General features: G+C 33.4%; 5 protein-coding genes across 6 annotated transcripts; 3 read left to right on the forward strand and 2 right to left on the reverse strand.

Annotated features, from left to right (window-relative positions):
* Window positions 1-736: 736 nt before the first annotated feature.
* Window positions 737-1,439, reverse strand: LOC137829433 (small ribosomal subunit protein eS17). Its single transcript, XM_068636235.2, has one exon. It carries the CDS (start codon window positions 1,344-1,346, stop codon window positions 924-926), a length of 423 nt encoding a protein of 140 aa, XP_068492336.1. The 5' UTR covers window positions 1,347-1,439; the 3' UTR covers window positions 737-923.
* A 2,416-nt stretch (window positions 1,440-3,855) lies between these two features.
* Window positions 3,856-6,008, forward strand: LOC137830365 (small ribosomal subunit protein uS3x). Its single transcript, XM_068637653.1, has 6 exons — window positions 3,856-4,048; window positions 4,128-4,275; window positions 4,365-4,536; window positions 5,286-5,340; window positions 5,424-5,555; window positions 5,667-6,008. Exons 1-6 carry the CDS (start codon window positions 4,019-4,021, stop codon window positions 5,835-5,837), a joined length of 708 nt encoding a protein of 235 aa, XP_068493754.1. The 5' UTR covers window positions 3,856-4,018; the 3' UTR covers window positions 5,838-6,008.
* Window positions 6,009-9,231: 3,223 nt separating this feature from the next.
* LOC137830364 (plasmodesmata-located protein 2) lies at window positions 9,232-11,347 on the forward strand. Its single transcript, XM_068637652.2, has 3 exons — window positions 9,232-10,333; window positions 10,818-10,925; window positions 11,046-11,347. Exons 1-3 carry the CDS (start codon window positions 9,559-9,561, stop codon window positions 11,051-11,053), a joined length of 891 nt encoding a protein of 296 aa, XP_068493753.1. The 5' UTR covers window positions 9,232-9,558; the 3' UTR covers window positions 11,054-11,347.
* Window positions 11,348-15,100: 3,753 nt separating this feature from the next.
* LOC137830366 (putative TPR repeat-containing protein At1g05150) lies at window positions 15,101-18,411 on the forward strand. Its single transcript, XM_068637654.2, has one exon. It carries the CDS (start codon window positions 15,768-15,770, stop codon window positions 18,171-18,173), a length of 2,406 nt encoding a protein of 801 aa, XP_068493755.1. The 5' UTR covers window positions 15,101-15,767; the 3' UTR covers window positions 18,174-18,411.
* Window positions 18,412-19,737: 1,326 nt separating this feature from the next.
* On the reverse strand, window positions 19,738-22,939 carry LOC137830367 (S-adenosyl-L-methionine-dependent methyltransferases superfamily protein). 2 transcript variants are annotated; one of them, XM_068637656.2, is made up of 4 exons: window positions 22,483-22,939; window positions 21,983-22,211; window positions 20,932-21,084; window positions 19,738-20,421 (listed from the first exon to the last, which is right to left on the reverse strand). In XM_068637656.2, the coding sequence occupies exons 1-4, from the start codon at window positions 22,684-22,686 to the stop codon at window positions 19,742-19,744; spliced, it is 1,266 nt and encodes a 421-aa protein (XP_068493757.1). In that variant the 5' UTR covers window positions 22,687-22,939; the 3' UTR covers window positions 19,738-19,741. The 2 variants fall into 2 exon arrangements, with proteins under 2 accessions (XP_068493757.1, XP_068493758.1); XM_068637657.2 differs by having other exon boundaries at window positions 21,983-22,206; window positions 22,483-22,931.
* Window positions 22,940-23,163: the final 224 nt, after the last annotated feature.

Genomic DNA, 23,163 nt, shown 5'->3' on the forward strand with positions numbered 1-23,163 from the left:
TGAAGTGCACTTTGATAACAACCCAACCTTTTTCTTCAAATCAGTTTAGGTCAAGATAAAAAAACCTTAATCCAACCAAATTATATATAATCATATCAATTTTCCAAACACCAAGATGTATTATGAAAATTTTCAAGCCATTGGCACTATTGTTTGACAAGCGAAAGAAAAAAAAAACTTCCAGCTTTACTATTTTTGCATGCATTATCCTGCTTACAGATTAAAAGTTGTTTTCTGCAAGTCAAGGATGCTTAAATGTAACGACAAATGGCAGAGGTAATTTACAAGAGAGCGGCAAATAGAAGACTTCGAATGAGGCAAATCAGAGACAAATGAACACAATACGAAATCTGACAATTTTGGCTACGGCTAAATTAGAGGTAGGTGTTGTATAATCACTCATGCTACAACAATTTTGGTTTCATGGTAGAACACTTATAATCAAAGGCTGTGGTTCCATTCCCCCTTGGTTTATTGCAGCAGCCCAATTCTCACAGTAACCACGTTACACGCTGTTAGGCAAGAAAAAAACTAGAAATTCTCTACTGAGTGAATTTTGGAGAAGCCAGCTACAGATCAAAACCTTGTCTAGCAATGACATGAAGATCAAATGAGAACCCAAATCCGACTACGATCAACTCTATGGTACAACTCTACCATAATTTTAGGACATAAATCAAACTAAGTTATTAGCCAACCAGTTCAAACAATAAAAACACTATAAACATACAAATCATAAGCAACACCAAACTTCATTAAAAGTTTAATGAATCCAACCATCCAAAACAACTCAGCTACAGAAGCGTAAACCCTAAAATATATAATAATCCAAATCACAAAGCATAACAATTAGTTATCTCATTAACAACATGACCAAAACTATCAAAAACCGAAAAAAAAACCCGAAAAGAATGCGGTCGGGATTAAAACCTCCTTCCACCGGCGCCACGGCCGAAGGCAAGCGGCGCCTGTACGGGGACAGGATCGACCTTGACAACGCCGGGGATTTCGGACATTCCGAGGGCGGCGAGCATGTCGAGGGTTTCACCGTCGACCTCGATCTGCTCGGTCCGGATGGCAGAGACCTCGGGCACGAAGTCCATGCGGCGCTCGCGCTCCTCCTCCTGCAGTTTGAGGGAGATGCCGCGCACGGCACCCTTCTGAATGCGCTTCATGAGATGGGTGGAGAAGCCGGCGATTTTGTTCCGGAGCCTCTTTGAGGGGATGAGAGCGACCTCTTCGAGAACCTTCTTGTTAGTGTGGAAGTCGAGCGTCATCCGAGAGTAGTACCTCTCTATCACTTGCCTCGACGACTTCTTCACTGTCTTCGTCCTTACACGCCCCATTTTTCTTCTTCAGCTCCTTCTCCCTGTCAAAGACGATGATGACGACGACAACAACGACAACAGCTATACACACCTAATTAGGGTTTTCTATCAATGTTATCCGCATCATTGGGTCTGTTTTAAATCATTGGGCATTATTGGGCCTCTTTTTAATATCATTGGGCCTCTTTGTAACCAGCCCAATTCCATTCTACACCAACACTAACACTCTTTATTTACCTTAACAACTTTTTCAAATAAATAAAATAAGATTTGGGATAATTTTTTCAAATATGAGTATTTCACAGGTAAAGTAAATTAAGTAATTTTACATAAATAAAAAAAGGAAAGATTAGCGAATTTAGGAAGTATCATAAAATTAAATATAATAAAAAAAATGTCCCACATTGATATAATTTTTTTATTTAATATTAATTTAGACTGATCTTACAATTTTTAATCATCCTTGTTTTTTATTTGAATTCAAAAAAAGTTAAGTTTTTATTGAATATTAATTTGATATTAGTAATTTTTTTATTTTTTTTTCAAATAAATATTGATAAGATAAATTAAAAGTATATACAAATATAATGCTATACTACAAATTTATTTTTATGAAATTTTATTAACAAAATAAATTTTAGTATTTCAATTTCATAAATTATTTTATATTAATTCTTATTAAAACTATATCAAGAATATTTTTATATTTCAATATCACTTAATCTATTTATTTACTCTTTTCTATTGCATCAGTCAAATTTTCTAAACACTTTTTACTTTTTTTCTTTAACTTTTCTATTATTTTTGCTGAATCCAAGTAACATTACTCTTTATTCTTTTTTTTCTTCCTTTTATTTTATTCTTTTTCCACTCACATCTCAAATCAAACAAAAATGATTGAATATAATTTCTTTTGAAAAGTATAATTATTTATGTTATAAAGCAAACTTAATAGGCTTTCTTTTAATTGTATTATTTCAAGAATTAACTTTTTTATTTTTTAAAAATATGAAACAAATATAAAATAAGTTTTTCCTCTAAACTAAGTTTAAATCATTTATAAAATAAAATAATTTAAAAAAATAAGAGATTTTTTACAAATTATTTATTATTATTTTTTCTCCCAGAATTTTTTATTAAAAAGTTTATGGGAATAAGATTTTCCTCTTTTATAAAAAAAAAACAGACTTACTCTATATTTCAAAAAATTAGTAATTTTAGTCTTTAATTTTTTTAAAATATTAGTCCCTTGATTTTTACTTTTTATATTTTTTATTTAAAAAATTACCTTTAACACTTACTAATTCGGTATGTTCAACTCAATAAGTTTCAAATTAAAATTAAAACTAAAGTATAGGACAAATATGTGTTTTGTCTAGCGTGAGAATAATTTTACCAAATGATCAAAACTCTGCATTAGTTTATTCACGTCATTGAAGAATTTATAAGTTTTTTAAAATTGAAGTGAATAGATTGTTTGCAACCTGTTATTTTACAGAGTAACGACATTCAAGATCTACTTTGAAAATCTTTTAATGAAAACAAACAAACAATAGTTTATAAAATTATTTTTTAAAATAATTAAATCAGACTTCAAACCATAAATAACAAAACAAATTGCACACATATTTTTATATTGATTCAGCTGAATTGAAGGCTATATTCAGTTTTTAACCAACAAGTTTAGTTATTATATTAACTATTAAATAGGTGCAATTCTAAAACAATTTAAAAAACCCTCAACAAATGTTCGGAGAAGTGTGAGGAATATTTTTGCTCTTTCTTTTTTCTTTTCTTAAAATAGTATAATTTTATTCTAAATTTCCACAAATGACAAATTGATTTTTTATTATAAAATCGGGTAAGAAGGTAAGATTCAATCATAGTGAAATAGTTAATTCTATTCACGAGTTTGTTAATATTTCCTAAATAAGTTTTATATAAATTGCTTGTGTCAAACATTTGTAAAGAATTTGTATTTGTATTTTTTTTAAAATAATAATTAGCAATTAATTAAACTCGCACATGTGTTAATTGTGTTAAATAATTTATGAAAAAAAATTGTATAACTGAACTGACTGATCATGTACAACAGTTATATTATATTGAAAATATAATTAACTGTTAATAAAGTATATTGTTTGTTTTGAAAAAATGTTATTTATTTTTAAATGATGATAATTTAAAAAATATTTAGTTGTGTTATTTTGATTGAAAATAATATAGAAAAAATAATAAAAATGATAAAATTCTAAATTTGAGATGTTAAAGTAAAATTGGTTAAGGTAAAACATTTAAACTTAAAATTAAATTAAATCCATAATTTGAAATATAAAAATATTTTAATTTTTTTTTTCTACTTTTTTCCCCTATTTTTATATTAAACAAAATGCATTCATTTTATAATTAATTTTCATTCATATTATTTCTTTCAATAAGAAAAAAAAATTCATTTATTGGTTTAGAATTCAAAATGAAATAGTTATAGCTAATATATATAATTTACAATTATTTTCAGTTTAATTTGTATTTGTATCTTTTCTACACAAATTAGGGTTTCCATTCTGCCTCTACCTATATATTCCACTACCTACCCAGAAACTAGGGTTTATTGCCATATCCCAACCCTAGCCGCACTTTCGTTTCTGCATCACTTGCTTTTGTTTTCGACATCACCTGGATTGTTGACAATGGCGACTCAAATGAGCAAGAAGAGAAAGGTTAGTTTCTCATTTAAAGATTCGCTTTTAAAAAAATTCAATAGTCGATAATTAAACGATTTGCGTATGCGCATTGCAGTTCGTGGCTGATGGAGTGTTTTTCGCGGAACTGAATGAGGTTCTGACGCGGGAGCTGGCGGAGGACGGTTACTCCGGTGTGGAAGTGAGGGTTACACCAATGCGCACCGAAATCATCATCAGAGCTACTAGAACTCAAGCTGTACTCGGTGAGTGTGCCTCTGTTTAGTTCTGGAACGTTGTATTATGTTTTTTGTTCGATTTGGGTATTGAAGGTTTTGTCTTTGTGTATGTGTAGGTGAGAAGGGAAGGAGAATCAGGGAACTTACCTCGGTGGTTCAGAAGAGGTTCAAGTTTCCAGAGAACGGCGTTGAACTCTACGCCGAGAAAGTCAACAACAGGGGACTTTGCGCTATTGCTCAGGCTGAGTCTCTCCGCTACAAGCTCCTCGGTGGACTTGCCGTACGCAGGTATAAATAGTAATTTCTATCAATTATTTTTGTTGTCGTTATAACATTTATAGATACATGGTGATCCTCAATATTTCGCACAATTATGACACTGGTCTGAAGTTTCCCCTGTACCACTGGGGATTCCTCTTCTTTGCCAAACCTTTTTCCCTTATTACAAACATGTAGATTTATTGCAGTCCTTGATATTAAGGATTGTTGTAGAAGATGGTGCTGTTGTAATCCCAGTTGTGGAGATCTTAGGATCGTTGATGTTGTTGTTGGAATTGCAATTGTGTACTGCTTTTTCAGAGTTGATTGCATCCTGTCCTAATTAGTATTGTGAGCTTTAAAGATACAGATGCAATGCCAGTTGCAGTTCAAGAAGGTTGTTGTTGTGGAATTGCTGTTGGGGATTGTTTTTAAAAATCTTGATTGCTTCGTAATGTTATTGATAAATGTGAATTTTATTAGCTACCTTGATTTTATTTGGTTTGACAATTTACTATTAGGAGAAATTAATCTTTTGTTATTTACTGTAGTGTATCTATGTGGATTCTTATTCTTTAAAGAATGTATGGAGATCCATTTATTTTTATAAGTAAAAAATTGTCATTTAGACCTATTTGTGTCTGTAAAAACATAAATTTGATTAGTTGATAATTTTGTTATTTTGCTATGCTCGGAATGTCATTTTTACTTGTTTGAACAAATGCAATTTTGTACTGGATTTGTTGTAATGCTGCTTACTCTTGAACTTTGTCTTTCAGGGCTTGCTATGGTGTTTTGAGGTTTGTCATGGAGAGTGGTGCTAAAGGATGCGAGGTTTGTTATCCATGTGTTTTTATTTGAGGTATTGATATTGTGGTGTTGCTTTGTCTGATGGTTTGCTTGTTTGATTTGAGCAGGTGATTGTGAGTGGGAAATTGAGAGCCCAGAGGGCAAAATCCATGAAGTTCAAGGATGGCTATATGATTTCTTCTGGGCAACCTGTCAAGGATTATATTGACTCTGCAGTCAGACACGTTCTCCTCAGACAGGTTATTTTATTTCAATCTTTAATAGATTCTTGATAAAGTTTATCTTTTTTGTTGTTGATTCACTTAAGTATTTTGTCATGATACTATTTTTTTTCCTTGGTGTCTCCTTAGGGTGTTCTTGGCATTAAGGTGAAGATTATGCTTGATTGGGATCCTAAAGGGAAGCAGGGTCCTAAAACTCCCCTCCCTGATATTGTCACAATCCATCCTCCAAAAGAGGAAGAGGAATACATCCGGCCAGCTCCAGTTTTGGCCACTGATATTGAGGTCCCTGTTGCTTGAAAAGCTATACATGGAGCAGTGATTTATATAAGCAAGTGCCTTGTTTTTCTTGTATTCAATGTTTTTTGTCAAGGACATGTTCAAAGTTTTGTAGTTTCGAAAAGAATTGAAGTAATTTGTTTTATCTTTTTTATACCTTTATGCTATGTCGTTTGGGTTTTCTTCCTGTGATTCACGGCATTGATACATTGTCTTATTTTCCTTGCTCTAATTCTTTGTTAACCAAATTTTGAAGTGCAGGTTTATTTGGACAACTACAAATAAAGTATTTTTGTTGTAGAAACTTGACATAAATGGCTTTTGTATAATAACGATGATATTTTGGTTATTGATTTTGCAGTCAAATTAACTATAAATTTTATGCACTATTTTTTTTATGTTTACCTCCAGAGTTCAGATTGATGTTTAGGTAATTAACTCGTGTAAAGTATAATAAGATTGATGTATACTATATAGCCAATAACAGAAGCATTTTATTATTCCCATCTACCTTTTGGTTTATGAATTTCCCTGCTTCTAGGTCTTCTCTTCCTATTGATCAGCATTATACATGGAATGGTACATTGGACCTATTTTGATTTAGTACTGTAACTGGAATGGCAAGCAAAATTTTAGACCTTGTTTGTGTAATTATTGTCCTTCTGTAGGATTGCTTTTGGAACATCCTTGAAAGAAGTCAATGAAACATCAGTTGTATCAACTTCTGGCACATATTGATTATGACTAAACTTTTCCCGTCAGATTTAGACCATACAAACACATATATTTTATGTATTTGTAAAAAACGTCTTCGGCTCACATAAGTATCTTAAAAGTTCATATCAACATCTAAAATCTTTTAGAAGACGTGCCTAAAGTGACTCCATGTTGATGTTGAAAATATATTGTATGCTATAACTATAGCTTTCATAAGGTAATATAAACACAAATTTTATCAGAGTATCACTTTTAGTATCCAACCTAAACTTAATACTAAAAAGTAAAAATAAAAAAATATTCTTAAAAGATTAAAATGTGAAAAATGTTCTAATTGTTAGGATTTTATGTAATTGATTAAAATGTTTATGTACATCATAAAATTGTATTTGTAACTGCTCTTAGAAAATAATCGATTAATATTTAATAATCAATTAACATTGTTTTAGATTATTTTTCAAAATTAATGAAAAGCCAAAATAATCTACAAATTTTTAACTGATTTTTATATTTTACTAAAGTAATTGATTATCAACTTAAAATAATTGATTAAATGATTTTGATGAGTATTTTAGAAACTATATAAATAGAACCCTTATTCTTTATTTTATACGTATAATATTACTTTCAAGGGTTAATAGAGATATTTATGAGTTATTTTAACAAGATTTATAAAAGTTTCTTCCAACTTCATCTTAATTAAAAGAAATACAAAGATTATGTATTAGTGTTGTATTTTTCTTGTGAAGGTTTGTTGTGATCCAAATAATACTTAATTTTAGTAATAAATGATCAAGGTCCAAATAATACTCATTTGTTTTTTTATAGCGATAGTTGTCTAGCGAAACTCAATTTATTGACTGAGAATTGGATAATGTCTTCATTAATAGAAGAATCAATCTAAAAATATAATCCTTCTTATCTCTTGTTTCTTTAAATTTTATGATATTTACTTTTGAAAAGCTTTTTAGATAATCAAACTATTAAATTTGAAGTTGTGTTTGACTTGATAATGTGTTTGTCAAGAGAAGCCATTGTCAGACTGCACATCATCAGTTAACTTCTTCCAATATTTTAAAAAAAGATTTGAAACATGATTAACCTTTCCTTCTTGTGTTTTGACCTATTTTTCCCAATTGGTATCAGAGCTCAACCTCTCAACCTCTAAAGGGTTTAGCGTTTCACCACAATTAGAGGAAATATCCAAATAATGACAGACATGTAACAACAACTAATAGGCGTAGGTGCATCCCTTACAAGGTCTTTAGCTTTTATGGGAGAAGACTTTCCTTACTAGAAAGATCATTCGGGATGTATGTTAAGTCCACACAATATCAACTATGACAGATTAAGACCAGAGGAGATATCAAGATCGATGCAAAAATTGTTTGATGAGATATAACTCAAAAAGGCAAGGTACATTCTAATTTGTGCATTGTTTAAATATGAATAATTTGCACATTAAAATTGGTCAAGGAGATTTGAGACTCCTTAAAGATCAAGTACGGGGATAATGAAGACCTGCAAATAAGAAAAGTTGCAACTCTCACACGTTAAATAGAATCTTTCATCATGAAGGATATGAAATTGTAGATTCTTCTAAATAGGTTAGAAGCTCTAAGACAAAGTTTCTCAAGGTTCAAATCAACTTGAAGTTGTTGGATGACATGACAAAAGTTCAAGATCCCAAAACAACATACATTAATAATGTTAGAGATTTGGAAAAGTTCATGTGAATGGACTTCTTAGAATCTTAAGAGTGCACGAGGTGCATCTCTAAGTTTGCAAACAAAAGTAAGTCTCAACATTGTTTGACTAAGCTCTCCATGCAAAGTCAATTCCAAAAAATACTCATTTCATTATTCCATGAATAACAAGTAACTTCTATCATCAATTGGCCATACATTATAGGCTTCAATTAGGACCAATTATAAATATAATTCCATTAAGAGACAACATATGTGAAAAGAAGTTCAGACTTTAGAAGCAGTAGACCACTTATCAAACACCAAAGAGTCAAATGATGAAGATGTCTTCTACTTCTTCATGTACAAGTTTAAAATGGACGATTTGAAAAAAGAAAAAAATAATAATTCAAAGGAATTGAAGGAAAAAAAAATGTCAATAGAAGAAACTTCAATATTTTAAATTAGTGTGCCATAGCAAGAAAATGAGAAAAAGCTTTTCATGAAGAAAAGTTTCATATTAACATAAAAAGATCTTGAAATTTCTGAAATAGAAGATAAAAAAAAGCTCATATTAATCTCATGATAAACATATTGTCCATTTGCTCTTCTCGTGATGAGATAGATTTTAGTGATATAAATTCTAAATACTTACAAAATTATTAAATCTTTAAATTTTAAAGAAGTAATATAAATTAATTTTTATTTTCTTTGAGATTAGAGAAACATATCTGTTCATAATTATAGATTTTAATTTTTTAAAGGATTTAACGTAATATATGATCTACCTAAATCTAAATGTTTATTTAATTGGACTTACCAAAATCGTTCTTTTTAATTCGATGAATTATATTTATTTAAAAGTAGAAGTATGGATCTAAATTTACAAAATATTTAAATAATTCAAACACTTCAATTTTCATTATCTTTAAATAATAATAAAAAGAAAATGAAAACTAGTAAGCCATGTAAAACATTTTGTTTTTGGTTTTGAAAAGTAGACACTATACAGTCTTTTATTTTTCTTTTTAATTGTACATTGTACTGATTGTAGAGAGAAATAAAGATGGTAGATGCAGCTCACTCGTCTCCATATCTACTGAGGTTGTAGGATATCCAATCGAAAGTGAATCCCAACTCTATCGACAACCACAAAACCAGAATTTTGAGTCACTCAATAAAGGAAAAAGGCCAAATCCTTTGAGCTCTAGATGAAGCAAAAAGCAGCAGAAAAAGGCCAAAGAATCTACACCAAATCTTGATCTCTCTCATACCCTTTGAGCATTGGAGGGTTTTCCTCAAATTGCCATGTTTTGATTCCTCAACTCCAGAGTTATAAAATGGGGTTTTCTACTAAACTCATGTTATTTTCATTTTTGTTGGTTGTGTTCACATGTTTTGAGTCACCCCATGTTGCAGAATCTGCTTCTGATTACTCCACTTTGGTCTACAAGGGTTGCTCTAAGGATTCTTTCACAGATCCAAGTGGGGTGTACTCCCAGGCACTCTCTGCACTCTTTGGCTCATTGGTTTCACAATCCACCAAAACCAAGTTCTACAAGACCACTTCTGGCTCTGGCCAGAACACCATAACTGGTCTCTTCCAATGCAGAGGGGATCTCACCAACTCTGACTGCTACAACTGTGTCAGCAGGCTCCCAGTTTTGTGTGACAAACTTTGTGGCAAAACCACCGCTGCAAGGGTCCAACTACTGGGATGCTACGCTCTCTATGAGGTTGCAGGGTTCTCCCAAATCTCAGGTATGCAGATGCTGTACAAGACTTGTGGGACAACAAATGCTGCTGGGAGAGGGTTTGAGGAGAGGAGGGACACTGCATTATCTGTGATGGAAAATGGGGTGGTCAGTGGCCATGGCTTCTACACCACCAGCTACCAGTCTTTGTATGTGATGGGGCAATGTGAAGGGGATGTTGGTGACTCAGATTGTGGGGAGTGTGTGAAAAATGCTGTCCAGAGAGCTCAGGTTGAATGTGGCAGCTCTATTTCAGGACAAGTCTTTCTTCACAAGTGTTTCATCAGTTATAGCTATTACCCAAATGGGATTCCTTCTAGATCATCTTCATCATCACCTTCATTCTCTTCATCTTCTTCAGGTACTAGATGACGTCACTATTCATGTCAAACCCCTAAGCTACCTACTTACACACTCGCACACACCGGACCAAACAGATATGAATGTAAAGGCAAAAGAGAAGCCTCAATTTTTAAGTTTTAACATCATTCTAAAATTTGAACAATCTGTCATTTTCATTGTTTGTTTTATAAACTTTAGTTCACTTTGAAATGCTCTGTGCATTTTTAATTTAATTATCTGTCAAATTCATGCTGAAGTATTGGAATATATTACATAAACATTCACTTATTTGGCTTCAACCATAAAGTTATTGAGTACTTAACATGAATTTATTTCACTTCAAAATCAATTCTAATCATAGTTACTTCTGTTTGATTTATGATCAATTTTGCAAACACTTACCTAAATCTGCACTGAATTAGTTGTTCCAGGGTTCAAAGATACCTGCTAGTATGATCATCTTTAGATCTGCTATTGTGATATGTTGCCTGTTGGTGATGCAGGGCAAAATCCAGGGAAAACTGCTGCTATAATATTAGGAGGAGTAGCTGGGGTGACTTTTCTGGTTATATGTTTGTTATTTGCAAGAAGTTTGAAGAAGAAACATGAAGGTATGAGTTATATTATATATTATCTGTTACTTTTATTGTTATACATACTTTCTGCTCTTACTGATATTTGTGTATTGATTCTCTCATTTACTCATTTTGCATTACTATTCTTTTGAACAGATTATTGACAGAAGAATATGATTTCTGAGAAGGCAAAACTATTCTTTTTGATGCATTGTTTTTGCATGTTTGGTTGATGGATGAAGGGTGAAAATTTTGTGGTAAATAGATGGTGCTTCATACAGAAACAATACAGAATGCTTCACTGAAATTGTTGTTGGTAAGATAATATTTTGTTGTTGGGAAGAGCAATGTGATTAGAACATGAAAGTTATATTTTTTTCACGAGGGTGTAACTGTAAATTACCCAACTGAATGACTGTTTGCACCCCAGTGGATGAAAATTTTGGACTTTACCTTTAGCCATGTGAGAAATTTCTCTTTTTTTCTATTTTCTACACTGTTCACGTTTCTCTTTTTAATTGTTCATTCACTTTATGCTTTCTAAAAAGTTGCAAGTTGCAACCCTCCCTCATATACTTTTATATTAAGTTTTCTTTTTTCTAAATTAATGTTATTGAAATATCAATGATTGAAGTAAAAGTGAAAAAATTTACTATAGATAATATGTTACATTTGGATAACAAGGTAAAACTGTTCTATAGTACTGTTATTTCTGTTCTTTTACATTACAAATGCAATATTTCACACATGATCTAATAAATCAATTATTTATTTATTTGAAAAAAATTAAATATTCAATTTGGTCGTTGAAAAATAAAACTTGATCTAATTTGGTTATGAAGGAAAACAAGTTTAAAGTAGCTAAATAATTCTTTAAGATTATAATGGTAGGACTTCTTCACTATTTTTTTTTTCTCTATTTTTATTACGTTACTGCTTTATGAAAATGTGATAAATTAACTTACTTTTACTTCTACATTTTTAATGTCCATATAATTTTAATTATACATATATGGTCTTATAATGTCAATTGAAAATATTTAGGTAGTGTGTACTGAGTGATAACAAGTATTAATTGCAACATTTTACAATTGTGGCAATCTTAATTTGACAATTCTGGAAATATTTATAAATTAGTTAGTAATTTAATAAGCTATTTTAATAATTATGTCAAGAATAACAATTCAATTATTATTTTATTATACATTTGTAGTAAATAATTTAATTATTTTTTGTTATTTTTGTTGTATTTATTTTTATCTAGGAAACACAAAAAATATAGATAGGAGTATTTATTAAAAGTAGTATTATCTTATTACTCATACTTCTTTTATTTTTATATTTTATTGATGATAGGGTGAATGACACTTAAGTTTGGTTTCAAACTCTGGTTCAAACACGAGAAGTACGTCATGCTAATGTGTTTTGGATGATCCACATATATTTATTTTTAATTTTTTTATTATAACATTAAAGAGTTATTTGCACATGGATCTTTTTGAAACTTTCATTTTCTTGAACTTAATAGCTTGATACAAAGTTTTCACTTTTTCAAAATTTCTTCAAAGATTTTTTTTTTTTTCGTGTAAGAACATTTGTTTCCTATGGGGTTTGAGTAAATTTTTTTTCAAGTCACCCTAATTTATAGTTTGTACGGAAAGTTAGACTATCACCTCATATTCCTCGAGACACCTTAGTTTCATATCTAGCAACCTCAAAACACACATGAAATAAAATTTTGTAAAATAATGATGAAACCATACAAACTAGACTCAAAACTATACAATAATAAAGTGAGAATAACATATGAACACCAATTATCAACATTATAATAAAAGACAACCAACGAATTAGAGTTTTTCCTACAACAACATTGGGTCAAACTACAAGTTATATGCAATGAATTAAAGATTTTGTTTTTACTTGATCGTCATAAATCCTCTCTTCGGTGAAATATCGTATCAAGTAAGTCAACCATCATGTTGATATTACTAAGCAAAATATCAAGCACCATACAAAATTACCTACAATGATTGACACTGAGAAATAGTTTCAACAACAAACTGCAATTATGTAGTGTTTATTGATGTCATCTAAGGAAGAACAACCTTTAAAAATAACATGTTTGCTTTAAAAGGGGAGGAAGTTTGACTACAACTTACAAAATAACCTATAATGAGTTGAGCTACAAGTTATATGCAATGAATTGAAGATTTTTGTTCAACCTAATCATCATTGATCTTATCATGTAGTCAAATCATGAATCAAACAAGTCAAACATCGTATTGATATTACTAAGAAAAATATTGAGCACCATATAAAACAACTCACTATGATTGACACTAAGGGGAAAGAATCTCAACAATATGATGAGATTACAAGTCTTTATTGATGTTATCTAAGGAAAAACAACCTTTACCAAAAATATGTTAGCTCTAGAAAGGTGGCTGAGTAGATCTTAAAAATAATTTTAAAGATTTTCATAAGATGATAGTCAGTAGACCGTCTGTGATCTATTATTTAATAACTTGAAACAAATAATGCATGAAAAATAAGTTGTTATTTTGCATGACATCGTCGGTTTGTTTTTCATGGCGAAACTTTTATTTGTAGGCATCTTGAATAAGATCATTATTACTTGCATACAAATATTTTGTTCTCGTAGCAAAGGTTAAAGGTTAAATGTATGCATTTACATGTAGATGGATTCTTAAGATGATGCAACAAATTCAAAATTAAATTTGTGTTTTGTAGTAAGCTTCACCATGATCTTTTCATCTTTTATTAGATAAGCTTTTATTGGATGACATTTAAAATGTTAATGTTGATTAGATGATTAACAAAGTTATTTATTCACATAAATCGTATAGGAACTACTCAGTTATATCTTGATTTGTCAAAATGGATATTGATTAAGCAGTTGAAGAGCAATCATTTTAACTTGAAATTTATTGTCAATTGGTTGCGAACAAATGCAAAACCTTAAGACAATAAGTTTATGGGTTCTTCTACTTATATGTTGTCCATCTTACTCATTTTTACTTTATGTTTTGAAAAAAATCCTTTAAATTTGAGTTAAATTCTTGAAAAATTAAAAGTATAAATAAAGTAAAATTAAAAAAGTTCTGCATGTTCCATTTTTCTTTTATATTTGAGACTTATTTATTTTATATCTTATACTTAATTGTTAATCTTCCTTTACAATGCTTTAATATCTAACTTATATGTAATTTTCTTTTCGATTTATATTTATGAATTAAATTTAGTGTGAATATAATATGTATAAAGTTATGTAGAAAAAATCAACTATTAATTATTTAATGTGATATAAAAAATTGTATGTATATATATATAATAATAATAATAATAAATATTGGTTTTTAATATTATACTACATCGGTTTCGAGATCCATCTAAAGTTGTTACAAATAACTTCTTTATTTTCTTAATTTTTCTGTTTGCCCACTTTAATATAAAATACCTTCAAAAGAATCTATTATACTATCAAAAGCCAATTCAATTATGTAAACATCATAAAGAAATCATTTGTAATTATCCTTCCCTTTATACACTTTGACAGAAATGCAAAAAAAGAAACAAAATGATTTGAAATAAATATAAAAATCTCTATTAACAAACTAATTTAAGTACAAGATAATTTGGATAAAGAAAGAAATTTCTACTCAATAAATTGTAAAGAATAATAAACGATTAAGGTATTTAAATAGAATTATTTATAGAATTATAAAAGTTGAAGGTTTAACATACCATGTTGTCGTGATCCATGACTAAACGATAAAGTTTGTTTAATTATAAAAATAAAAAATGATTTAACCCATCATTTATTTATTATTATATTTTTCTTTCTAACATTTATCGTTTGAAATGTTATTTGACCTTAATAAATTATGAACAATGAGGGTTATGCAGTCATTTATGAATGAGACATAAGTTTTGATTATAAAATTAAGCAGTTTAAAGAACAATAAATAACTTTTCTGCATACAATGACAAAAGCTATTACCTTTATATTCTATATATTCTATAGAATAAAACCCATTAATTGAAATAATGCAATGATTGGCATAAAATAAATAATTTAGAGGAAAGTTTGGTTGACAGATGTAGTATTTATTCATTACCTACCCATAATCATCATCATTTAACTTAAAATAACTAAATAAGACCTACCAATATACTCACATCATAAGAACTAAAAAAAGAAAAAAAGAATTAAGATTGAAATAGAGAAAGTGAGAGAGTTGTGTTTCTTCTTCAATAATCACCCCCTTTACAGCTTGAGTCCAAATTGACAAATCAAAAGCCAAAATAACCATAAACACAGCTAATGGGTGGAAGCTAAATCCCAAATCAACACCTAATGATATCAAAAAGCAAATTAGGGTTTCAATTTTCAAACCCTAAAAAAATCACTGCCTTTAGAATTGGTCCCATCATTCATCCCTTTTGCTTCAACCCACACACTCCTCCATCCATCATCATCATCATCACCAATAATCAAGTCCTACCCTAGCAGAACCCCAAATCTCAACAAAAGATTTGAAACAAAAAATTAGGGTTCCAAATTGAAAAATCATGCCCCCTTTGAAATGGTCCCTCTGACTGGTAACCCCAACCCCACAACACAACCAACAACCTATCATCATTATCATCAACCACAAGTAACGCCTTCTGACTCCAATCCCAAATCCTAATGACCCCAAAACAACTCATTGGGGTTCCAATTTCAAGCCCTTATAAAAAAAATTAGGTTTTGTTTTTGTTTTATTTTATTCTATTTTAATTTTCTTAAATACAACCTCACCGGCACCGACCCATCACACCTGCCGCCACCAAGCTTCGATTTTGACTCCGAAAATGGCGACGAGGGGCACCAGATCGGAGAAGGTCAGGCGAATTTTCAACCAATTCGACGCGAACCGTGATGGGGGTCTCAACCGCGAGGAAATGGCGTCGCTAGTGGGTGCAGTGAACCCTAGGGTGAAATTCAGCGACGAACAACTCAACGCGATCCTTGACGAGGTGTTTCGGACCTACGGCGAATTCATCGATGGCGACAAGGGTCTCACGTACGAGGGTCTGTTGCGCACGTACGACGACGGTGCCGGCGACGTCGACCGTGATTTCGACGCGCTTGGCCTTGACCTCGTCGCAGACGCCGTGAAGGAGCCCCTTGCAGCGTCTGAGGCATCATCCTCGTCGATCGTCGACGAGAGAATCGCGGTGGAGACACAGAAGAAGCAGCGGACGGCGGCCTGGGCGGTGTCGCCAAACCACGGGATCGTGTTTGACGAGACCTGGAAGATTGTGGATGATTTGGAGCTTCTTGTGAAGAGGCTGAAGATGAAGCAGTCCAAAGAAGGTGGGAAATTGAAGAATGACAACTTCGACGCATATTCAGATGCCGGGTGGTCGCGCGAATTGGGGCCCTCGGCCGAGATTTCGGAGAAGAGAGTGTTTTGGGAGGAGTCAGGGCATGATTATGCAGTGTTTTTGAAGGAATTGGGAGGGTTGAGAGGGAGGGCTGATGGTGCTAGGTCAAGAGAAGAGGCATTTGATGGACACATGGCAATTGGGAGAGTTTTGTATGAGCATCAGTTGTTTAAGGAGTCATTAGTTAGTTTCAAGAGGGCTTGTGAGTTGCAACCTGTGGATGTGAGGCCTCATTTTAGAGCTGGGAATTGTTTGTATGTTCTTGGCAGGTACAAGGATGCCAAGGAGGAGTTTCTCTTGGCTCTTGAGTCGGCTGAGGCTGGTGGCAACCAATGGGCTTACTTGCTCCCCCAGATTTATGTGAACCTTGGCATCGCTCTTGAGGGTGAAGGGATGGTTTTGAGTGCCTGTGAGTATTATAGGGAGGCAGCGATTCTTTGTCCCACACATTTTAGAGCTCTGAAGCTCTTAGGTAGTGCACTTTTTGGCGTGGGGGAGTATAGAGCGGCAGTGAAGGCGTTGGAGGAGGCAATTTTCATGAAGCCGGATTATGCTGACGCGCATTGCGATTTGGCCTCGGCTTTACATGCCATGGGTGAGGATGAGAGGGCAATTGAGGTGTTTCAGAAGGCTATTGATTTGAAGCCTGGTCATGTGGATGCGCTTTATAATTTAGGCGGGCTTTATATGGACCTGGGTAGGTTTCAGAGGGCATCTGAGATGTATACTAGAGTATTGGCTGTGTGGCCGAATCATTGGCGAGCACAGCTGAACAAGGCGGTGTCACTGCTGGGAGCTGGAGAGACTGAAGAGGCCAAAAAAGCTTTGAAGGAAGCGTTGAAAATGACGAATAGGGTTGAGTTGCATGATGCAATATCCCATTTGAAGCAGCTGCAGAAAAAGAAAACCAAAGCTAGTAATGGAGGTGTTCCCGGGGAGGCTTCTTTTGTTATAGTTGAAGCATCCAAGTTTAAGGTAGTTGGAGAGCGGACTACTGGGAGGCAAGAGCTAGCCACTGCTCTGCAAATCAGAGCGCTTCAGAGGGTTACTAGGTTGAGCCGTTGCAGTGTAGAGCTTTTGAAGAAGGAGATGAGTGAACGTGATGTGGCAGTATCCTATTCTGGTAGTGGAGTTCCTGAAAAGTCCATCCGGAAGCCGAATTTGGAAGAAATCCTTCACAGATTACTGAGTTTTCTGAAGCCAGAGACTTTTCAAGGGGCTGTGAAAGCCATAAATGAGAGGATTCTTTCTGTTTTAGATGAAAATGGTTCAGGCAGGCTAGACCTGGGAATGTTCTATGCAATTCTTGCTCCTATTTGTGGTGGTCCTCCGGATAGACGCAAAAGGGTTGCCTTCGATGCCCTTTTGTGGCGTCCTATGAATGAAGATGGTGCTAATATTAGGAAAGTTGATGCCACTGCATACATCAAACTGTTAAGGGCCATATATCTTCCTAGCCAAGGAGTTAGTGAATTAATGGAAGTTCGTGGAGACTCAGACACTTCAATGGTGTCTTTCTCCGAGTTTCTTGTAATGTTTGATGATCCAGATTGGGGTTTTGGTATCATGCCTACTCTAGCAAAGCTTGAGACAGGGGATAGAAACCGGCATGGTAACTCCGTCTGCTCGGTTTGCCGCTACCCAGTTATTGGTTCTCGGTTTAAGGAGATAAAATCTCATTTTAGTGTGTGTAACCAATGCTACAGTGAGGGAAAGGTGCCTTCTTCATTTAAGCAGGAAGAGTACAGATTTAAAGAGTTTGGAAGTGAGGGTGAAGCCATAAAAGATAAGTGTACGTGCTTCAATTTGCAATCCCGTAATGAACAGTAGATAGTGGCATTCAATTTTTTTTGTATTTTTGATTTTTTTGTTCTACTATCTTGTATTATCCCATCTTGTTTATCCTAGCTTTTCGGTGTGAATGTGATTATCTCTAGCTCATGACTTCACCGGTCATTTTGGCTCCTTCTTTAATAATTGTTTCAGGTGGTGTGTCACTGCTTTAGTAACTGTTCATACACATTGTAAAACCCTTAACCTCTTCCGTCACAAACATGTGCGTTCATCATGCTTCCTTGTCACTTACTTTTTTTTGAAGCATTTTTCTATTTTGACAAATGAAGCCTCATAATTCACACTATGTCTAGAGTACGTCATTATTCTAACTTTCAATCATATCTTTAGTATTCAACCAAGGAGGATCATTTTTTCACATTGTACTGTTTATGTATCATGACTACAACACGTTCAATGGATAATAATTCAGCTCAATGTTAATCTGCAAGTACATTTAGCTCTCATTTGTTTCCATATGGTAAATCTGGAAGTACATTAAGAGTTTTGAATACTAGGGGCATTGCTGTTTTCTATTACAAATTGACAAAATTGTCCTCCTTTTTATGAGAGATTATACTTGTAAAGAAAATTATGTGTATTTTATTGATTGATTTGTGATGAAAGTTGATACAAGTTTTGTAAACAAGAAAATGGTGGAAATGAAGGGTTATTGAGTGAGTTAAAATGAGATAGTACGGGACTTTTGAAAAGCATTTGCAAAGAATATATATATACACGAGACAAAGGCAGAAAGGGTAGGCATAAGTTGAGTAAATGTTACATTCATGTATGTTCCTTCTACTGTTCACATTCTTCTTTCACCCCGGATATTTTCTTCTACAATTCTAATAATATAGAAAACGACTAAATAACTAAAATATTCTAGATAATATCTACATAACCAATTCAAAATTATATTAATTTGAATATTTCTGAATTTAATCCATAACTTGGATTATGTAACAAGAAATTATATTTTTGAATTATACAATCTATAACTCTATTAGAGTATAAAATGTAGAATAATTATATTGTTTAGAGTTATATTTAGAATTATGTAATTTGAAGCTTTATTGTGAATTATTCAATCTAGAATATAGATCTAGATATAGCAGTATGTGAAAATTTTGGAATATTGAATTTTTTAGATATTTTTATTTATTCTTTTTATATGAAATTTAGGACATGGTTTAAGTTGGTATCCATGCATTATTACATCTGTCCCTACATTAGCTTCAGATGAAACCCAAGCAAAAAACTACAAACACTCTACGAAACCTTTGAGTCAGTAGGTTTGGAAGTTTCCAAAGTGATGTCCTTTTTCTTTTGATGTTAAAAGAAATTTTGTTAAAGAGAAAAGAATAGAAAACAAAAACATACTGCTACGTTTAGTCTTTCAAAACATTATCCAAAAATTGCCACTGAACTCCTTTCGTCAAGTGAACCCAGTGGTACTATGTTTATCCATTAATACCAGATCATAGTAGAGAACATGTTTCATATAGTAATAGAGACTGGCTAAGAATTTGCTGAATGTAGACGACCAACAAGATTGTGATAAACTAGACAAGAATAAAACCTCTTTTTAAGTATTCCAAGCATGAGAATGGCAAGTCCATAACATATTCCAGTTCAAGGGACTTGGTAATGAGGGTGTTAATCACAAAATCCCTGTTAAAATACTCGCTGTCTTTATCAAAACCTCTACACACAACCAGGGAAGTATTACACACCCAAGGAACTGCAACAGTAAAAGCAAGACCAGAACCTCCTTTTCCTACAAGCAAATCTTTGTATGCTCCGCAAACTTGAGATACATACTTTCCCATTGGTAAAATCTGCTCAAGTGCCGATGGAACAGTATCAAGATTCAAGACATCAGAGTCAGAATGCAGGTTCACCACAACAGTGCCATGTTTGGGATGGAGTCGATTACTCAGGGCTTTAAGGAATGTTGAATCTGGGCGCCATAACTTGTGGGGAAATATATCATCACCATCATAAGCATCAACAAAGATCATATCATATATATTTGTGCTATTAACGACAAATTCCTCAGCATCTGCTTCGTAGAGGCAAATCCTTTCATGGGTGCCTTTCCACATAATTTCATCAATGGTTTCAGGTTTCGAAACATCCTGGTCACCTGATTGTGTCTTGAGTGAGCAAGCTGGGAAACCCATAGCTCGAATTGAGGCTGAGATAACAAGGGGATCAATTTCAACTATATGAACAATGGCACCTGGAAAGTGCACAGAAAATTAAGCAAGGTGTATGAGGATTAATTGCAAAAATAAATTTGTCAAGTGAACAAGGGAGAAAATCATTAACAAATCCCAAAATCTACATCATAAAAAAAAGAATGGAGTAGAAGTAGCATGCTTTATGTCACTAAGCATCTCCAGACCAAGAACTAGACTATGCATAAAGGGGATGGAGAAAGGAATAAATTGATGATGGTCCGTGTTAATATGTATCCACGTAAATCAGGGCACAAGTCATATGAATATCTTGGTTCGGTTCATATCTGTTGACATTACAGCTGGTTGCCAGTGACAATAACAATGTCCAAGGTTCGATGCCTTATCCCTAGTGCAAGATATGAGTATGTCTATAACAAGAAACAAAATAATACATTTCCATGATGGATATTTTTTTCATTTTTCCACTAAAAAATAATAACTTTTAATATGGATGTTTCAAGCTACCAGTTAAAACCAGAAAAAACCCATAAAGGTAGAACTATTTTCACCTTGGATTTGACTTGCCAAAAACAGTGGTAAACTTCCTCCACCATGTCCAATGCATAAAATGTGCATATTTTTCTTTCCTTGTAGTGCACTGATAATATCAAAATTACATGAGGCTATAGTAGTCAACCCAGCTGATATCATACTTTTCACATCTGCAAGATGGCATTAAACAAATAAAAATATATACCTGGAATTAATTGAACATGAACTGAAAATCGTATTAAGGATAGATATGTTCCGAAAATTACATATCAAGAATCATGACCAAAAATTACCCCAAGAACTTCATTAATAAATACTATAATCATGACCGTGGCCAAAATAAGAATATCAAAATTCAAATCCACAATGTCATAGCAACCAGTGTAAATGGTCCAAAGTAAAGGAGTGGTGGTGAGCACAAAACAAATATTTTTAAGGAGTAATAAAACAAATAAGTTACCTAAGAGTGCAAAATGTTAGCAATATGCTCAAGATTTAACTAGGCAGCCAACAAAGCAATTGTCGTCAAATGGCATGCGGGGAGCCTCCAAATTAACCGCAAATACAAAATACCAAGGAAACTACCCTCACATAGGAGATTTTTTATTTTGTATTATCTTTCACTTTTAATGGGACAAACAGAGAAGGGAACATACAAAGAGGATAGGTGGTTTCAATCCCGTGCAAAGACCTTGACCCAACAAAATAGGCTATCAGAAGAAGACCTCTTTGTTTGAATTCAATGATCAAGCATAACAAAAAGCTTATTTTTGTTCTCAAAATCCATCCCAAATCAAGCAAAGATGCTCAAATTAATAGTTAATTTAATTACATATATCATCGAACAGGTATCACTTCTAGCAGGTTAGCAGAAGCTCTAATCTTAACAATCTTACAACATTACATAATAGCAATCACTAACTAAAAACAAACACTATCCCTACAAGTTTCCATACATAAAGTTTTTCAAGTAAAACTTCACTCGTTGAAACACCAAACTAACCAACCCTAGGAGACATAACTCCACCACACATTTCTATTCACATTTTAAATGGTTAGGAAATATACATGGAACAGCCAAACAACGTGGTTGCTGCATGAGGTAGACAACTCCTGGCATGTTTTCGCGGTAAGTTGCCATCACTTTTGCCGTGCTCTGGCGAGTAACGTCATTGAAACGAAGCACCCTCCATTGGTATCCAAGTATCCTCAGTTTCCCTCCATCCCCATATCCAGGATGCACCTCCTCACACCTTTTCTGCAGCCATCTTTCCATTCCTGACCAATGCATTCTGCTCTAGAAACCATGCAAACACCCAAAATTTCATCGTCAAAATCTTGCAAAAAATGCAAATGGGTTCTGAAAAGAAAAAGAAAAAACTTGAAAAGACCGTGTTTTTAAAAAACGAAACATAAAATCGAACAATTTGTCACACAGTAAAATGAAATCAAATGAAGTGTAAGTACTTTAGTGTCTGAAATTTTAAGTTCATTTGGAAACTCATAAATTGCTTCGTGCAAACAGAACCTGAAGGAAACAAAAACGTCGAGAAAGGGAGGAAACTAACGGGTCTTGAAGAGTGATGCGCAACGACGGAAACGACGCCGTTTCCCTTGCCGGAAGTTGATCGAAGAACGGTGTGACCGTCGTCGGAGTCGGAACCCCACCACTCGGAGGAGTAGAGCCAGTCACCTTCGTCCTCCGAGCGCCGCCGCACTACCGTTGAGATACGGCGGATGTAACCGTAACCGGCTCTGGCTCTGCACCACATGAGGTAGAACAGTAATTGATAGGGACTTTAAGGGGGATACGCAACGACGGAAACAACGCCGTTTCCCTAGCCGGAAGTTGATCAGAGAACGATGTGAACGTCGCTGAGGTCGGAGCCCCACCACTCGAAGAATTAGAGCCAGTCACCTCCGTCCATCGAGCGCAGCCGCACCACCGTCGAGAAACGGCGGAAGTAACCGTAATCGGCTCTGGCTCTGCGCCAAATGAGGTAGAACTGTGACTGACAGGGTTTTAGATTCTGGGTTTTTTTACCCGAATTATATTCTTTTCGGTTTTTACCCGAAGTATGTTCTTTTAAATTTTTTCTTCTTGCACCCCATGTTTAAGTTTTTTCTTCTTGCACCCCATTATTACTAGCTGCATTCCCATACTTACAAAACAATATAAAAATACCCTACCTCAGTGTACCATACCACTTTTGTCAATGTTGCTGCACGATGTCTGCACTCTCAGGAAG

The sequence above is a fragment of the Phaseolus vulgaris genome, chromosome 7 (genome assembly GCF_051622355.1).
Source record: "Phaseolus vulgaris cultivar YP4 chromosome 7, ASM5162235v1, whole genome shotgun sequence".
Classification (NCBI taxonomy): domain Eukaryota; kingdom Viridiplantae; phylum Streptophyta; class Magnoliopsida; order Fabales; family Fabaceae; genus Phaseolus; species Phaseolus vulgaris.

Excerpts from the sequence above, each read along its gene's own strand:
- LOC137829433 (XM_068636235.2), bottom strand. The coding sequence starts at position 1,346 with ATGGGGCGTGTAAGGACGAAGACAGTGAAGAAGTCGTCGAGGCAAGTG.
- LOC137830365 (XM_068637653.1), top strand. The coding sequence starts at position 4,019 with ATGGCGACTCAAATGAGCAAGAAGAGAAAG. Across the intron at positions 4,276-4,364 it reads TAGAACTCAAGCTGTACTCG|GTGAGAAGGGAAGGAGAATC; the intron begins GTGAGTGTGCCT and ends GTGTATGTGTAG. Across the intron at positions 5,341-5,423 it reads GTGGTGCTAAAGGATGCGAG|GTGATTGTGAGTGGGAAATT; the intron begins GTTTGTTATCCA and ends TGATTTGAGCAG.
- LOC137830364 (XM_068637652.2), top strand. The coding sequence starts at position 9,559 with ATGGGGTTTTCTACTAAACTCATGTTATTTTCATTTTTGTTGGTTGTG. Across the intron at positions 10,334-10,817 it reads ATTCTCTTCATCTTCTTCAG|GGCAAAATCCAGGGAAAACT; the intron begins GTACTAGATGAC and ends TTGGTGATGCAG.
- LOC137830366 (XM_068637654.2), top strand. The coding sequence starts at position 15,768 with ATGGCGACGAGGGGCACCAGATCGGAGAAGGTCAGGCGAATTTTCAAC.
- LOC137830367 (XM_068637656.2), bottom strand. The coding sequence starts at position 22,686 with ATGTGGTGCAGAGCCAGAGCCGGTTACGGTTACATCCGCCGTATCTCA. Across the intron at positions 22,212-22,482 it reads CGCATCACTCTTCAAGACCC|AGCAGAATGCATTGGTCAGG; the intron begins GTTAGTTTCCTC and ends CATGGTTTCTAG. Across the intron at positions 20,422-20,931 it reads TTTGGCAAGTCAAATCCAAG|GTGCCATTGTTCATATAGTT; the intron begins GTGAAAATAGTT and ends TGCACTTTCCAG.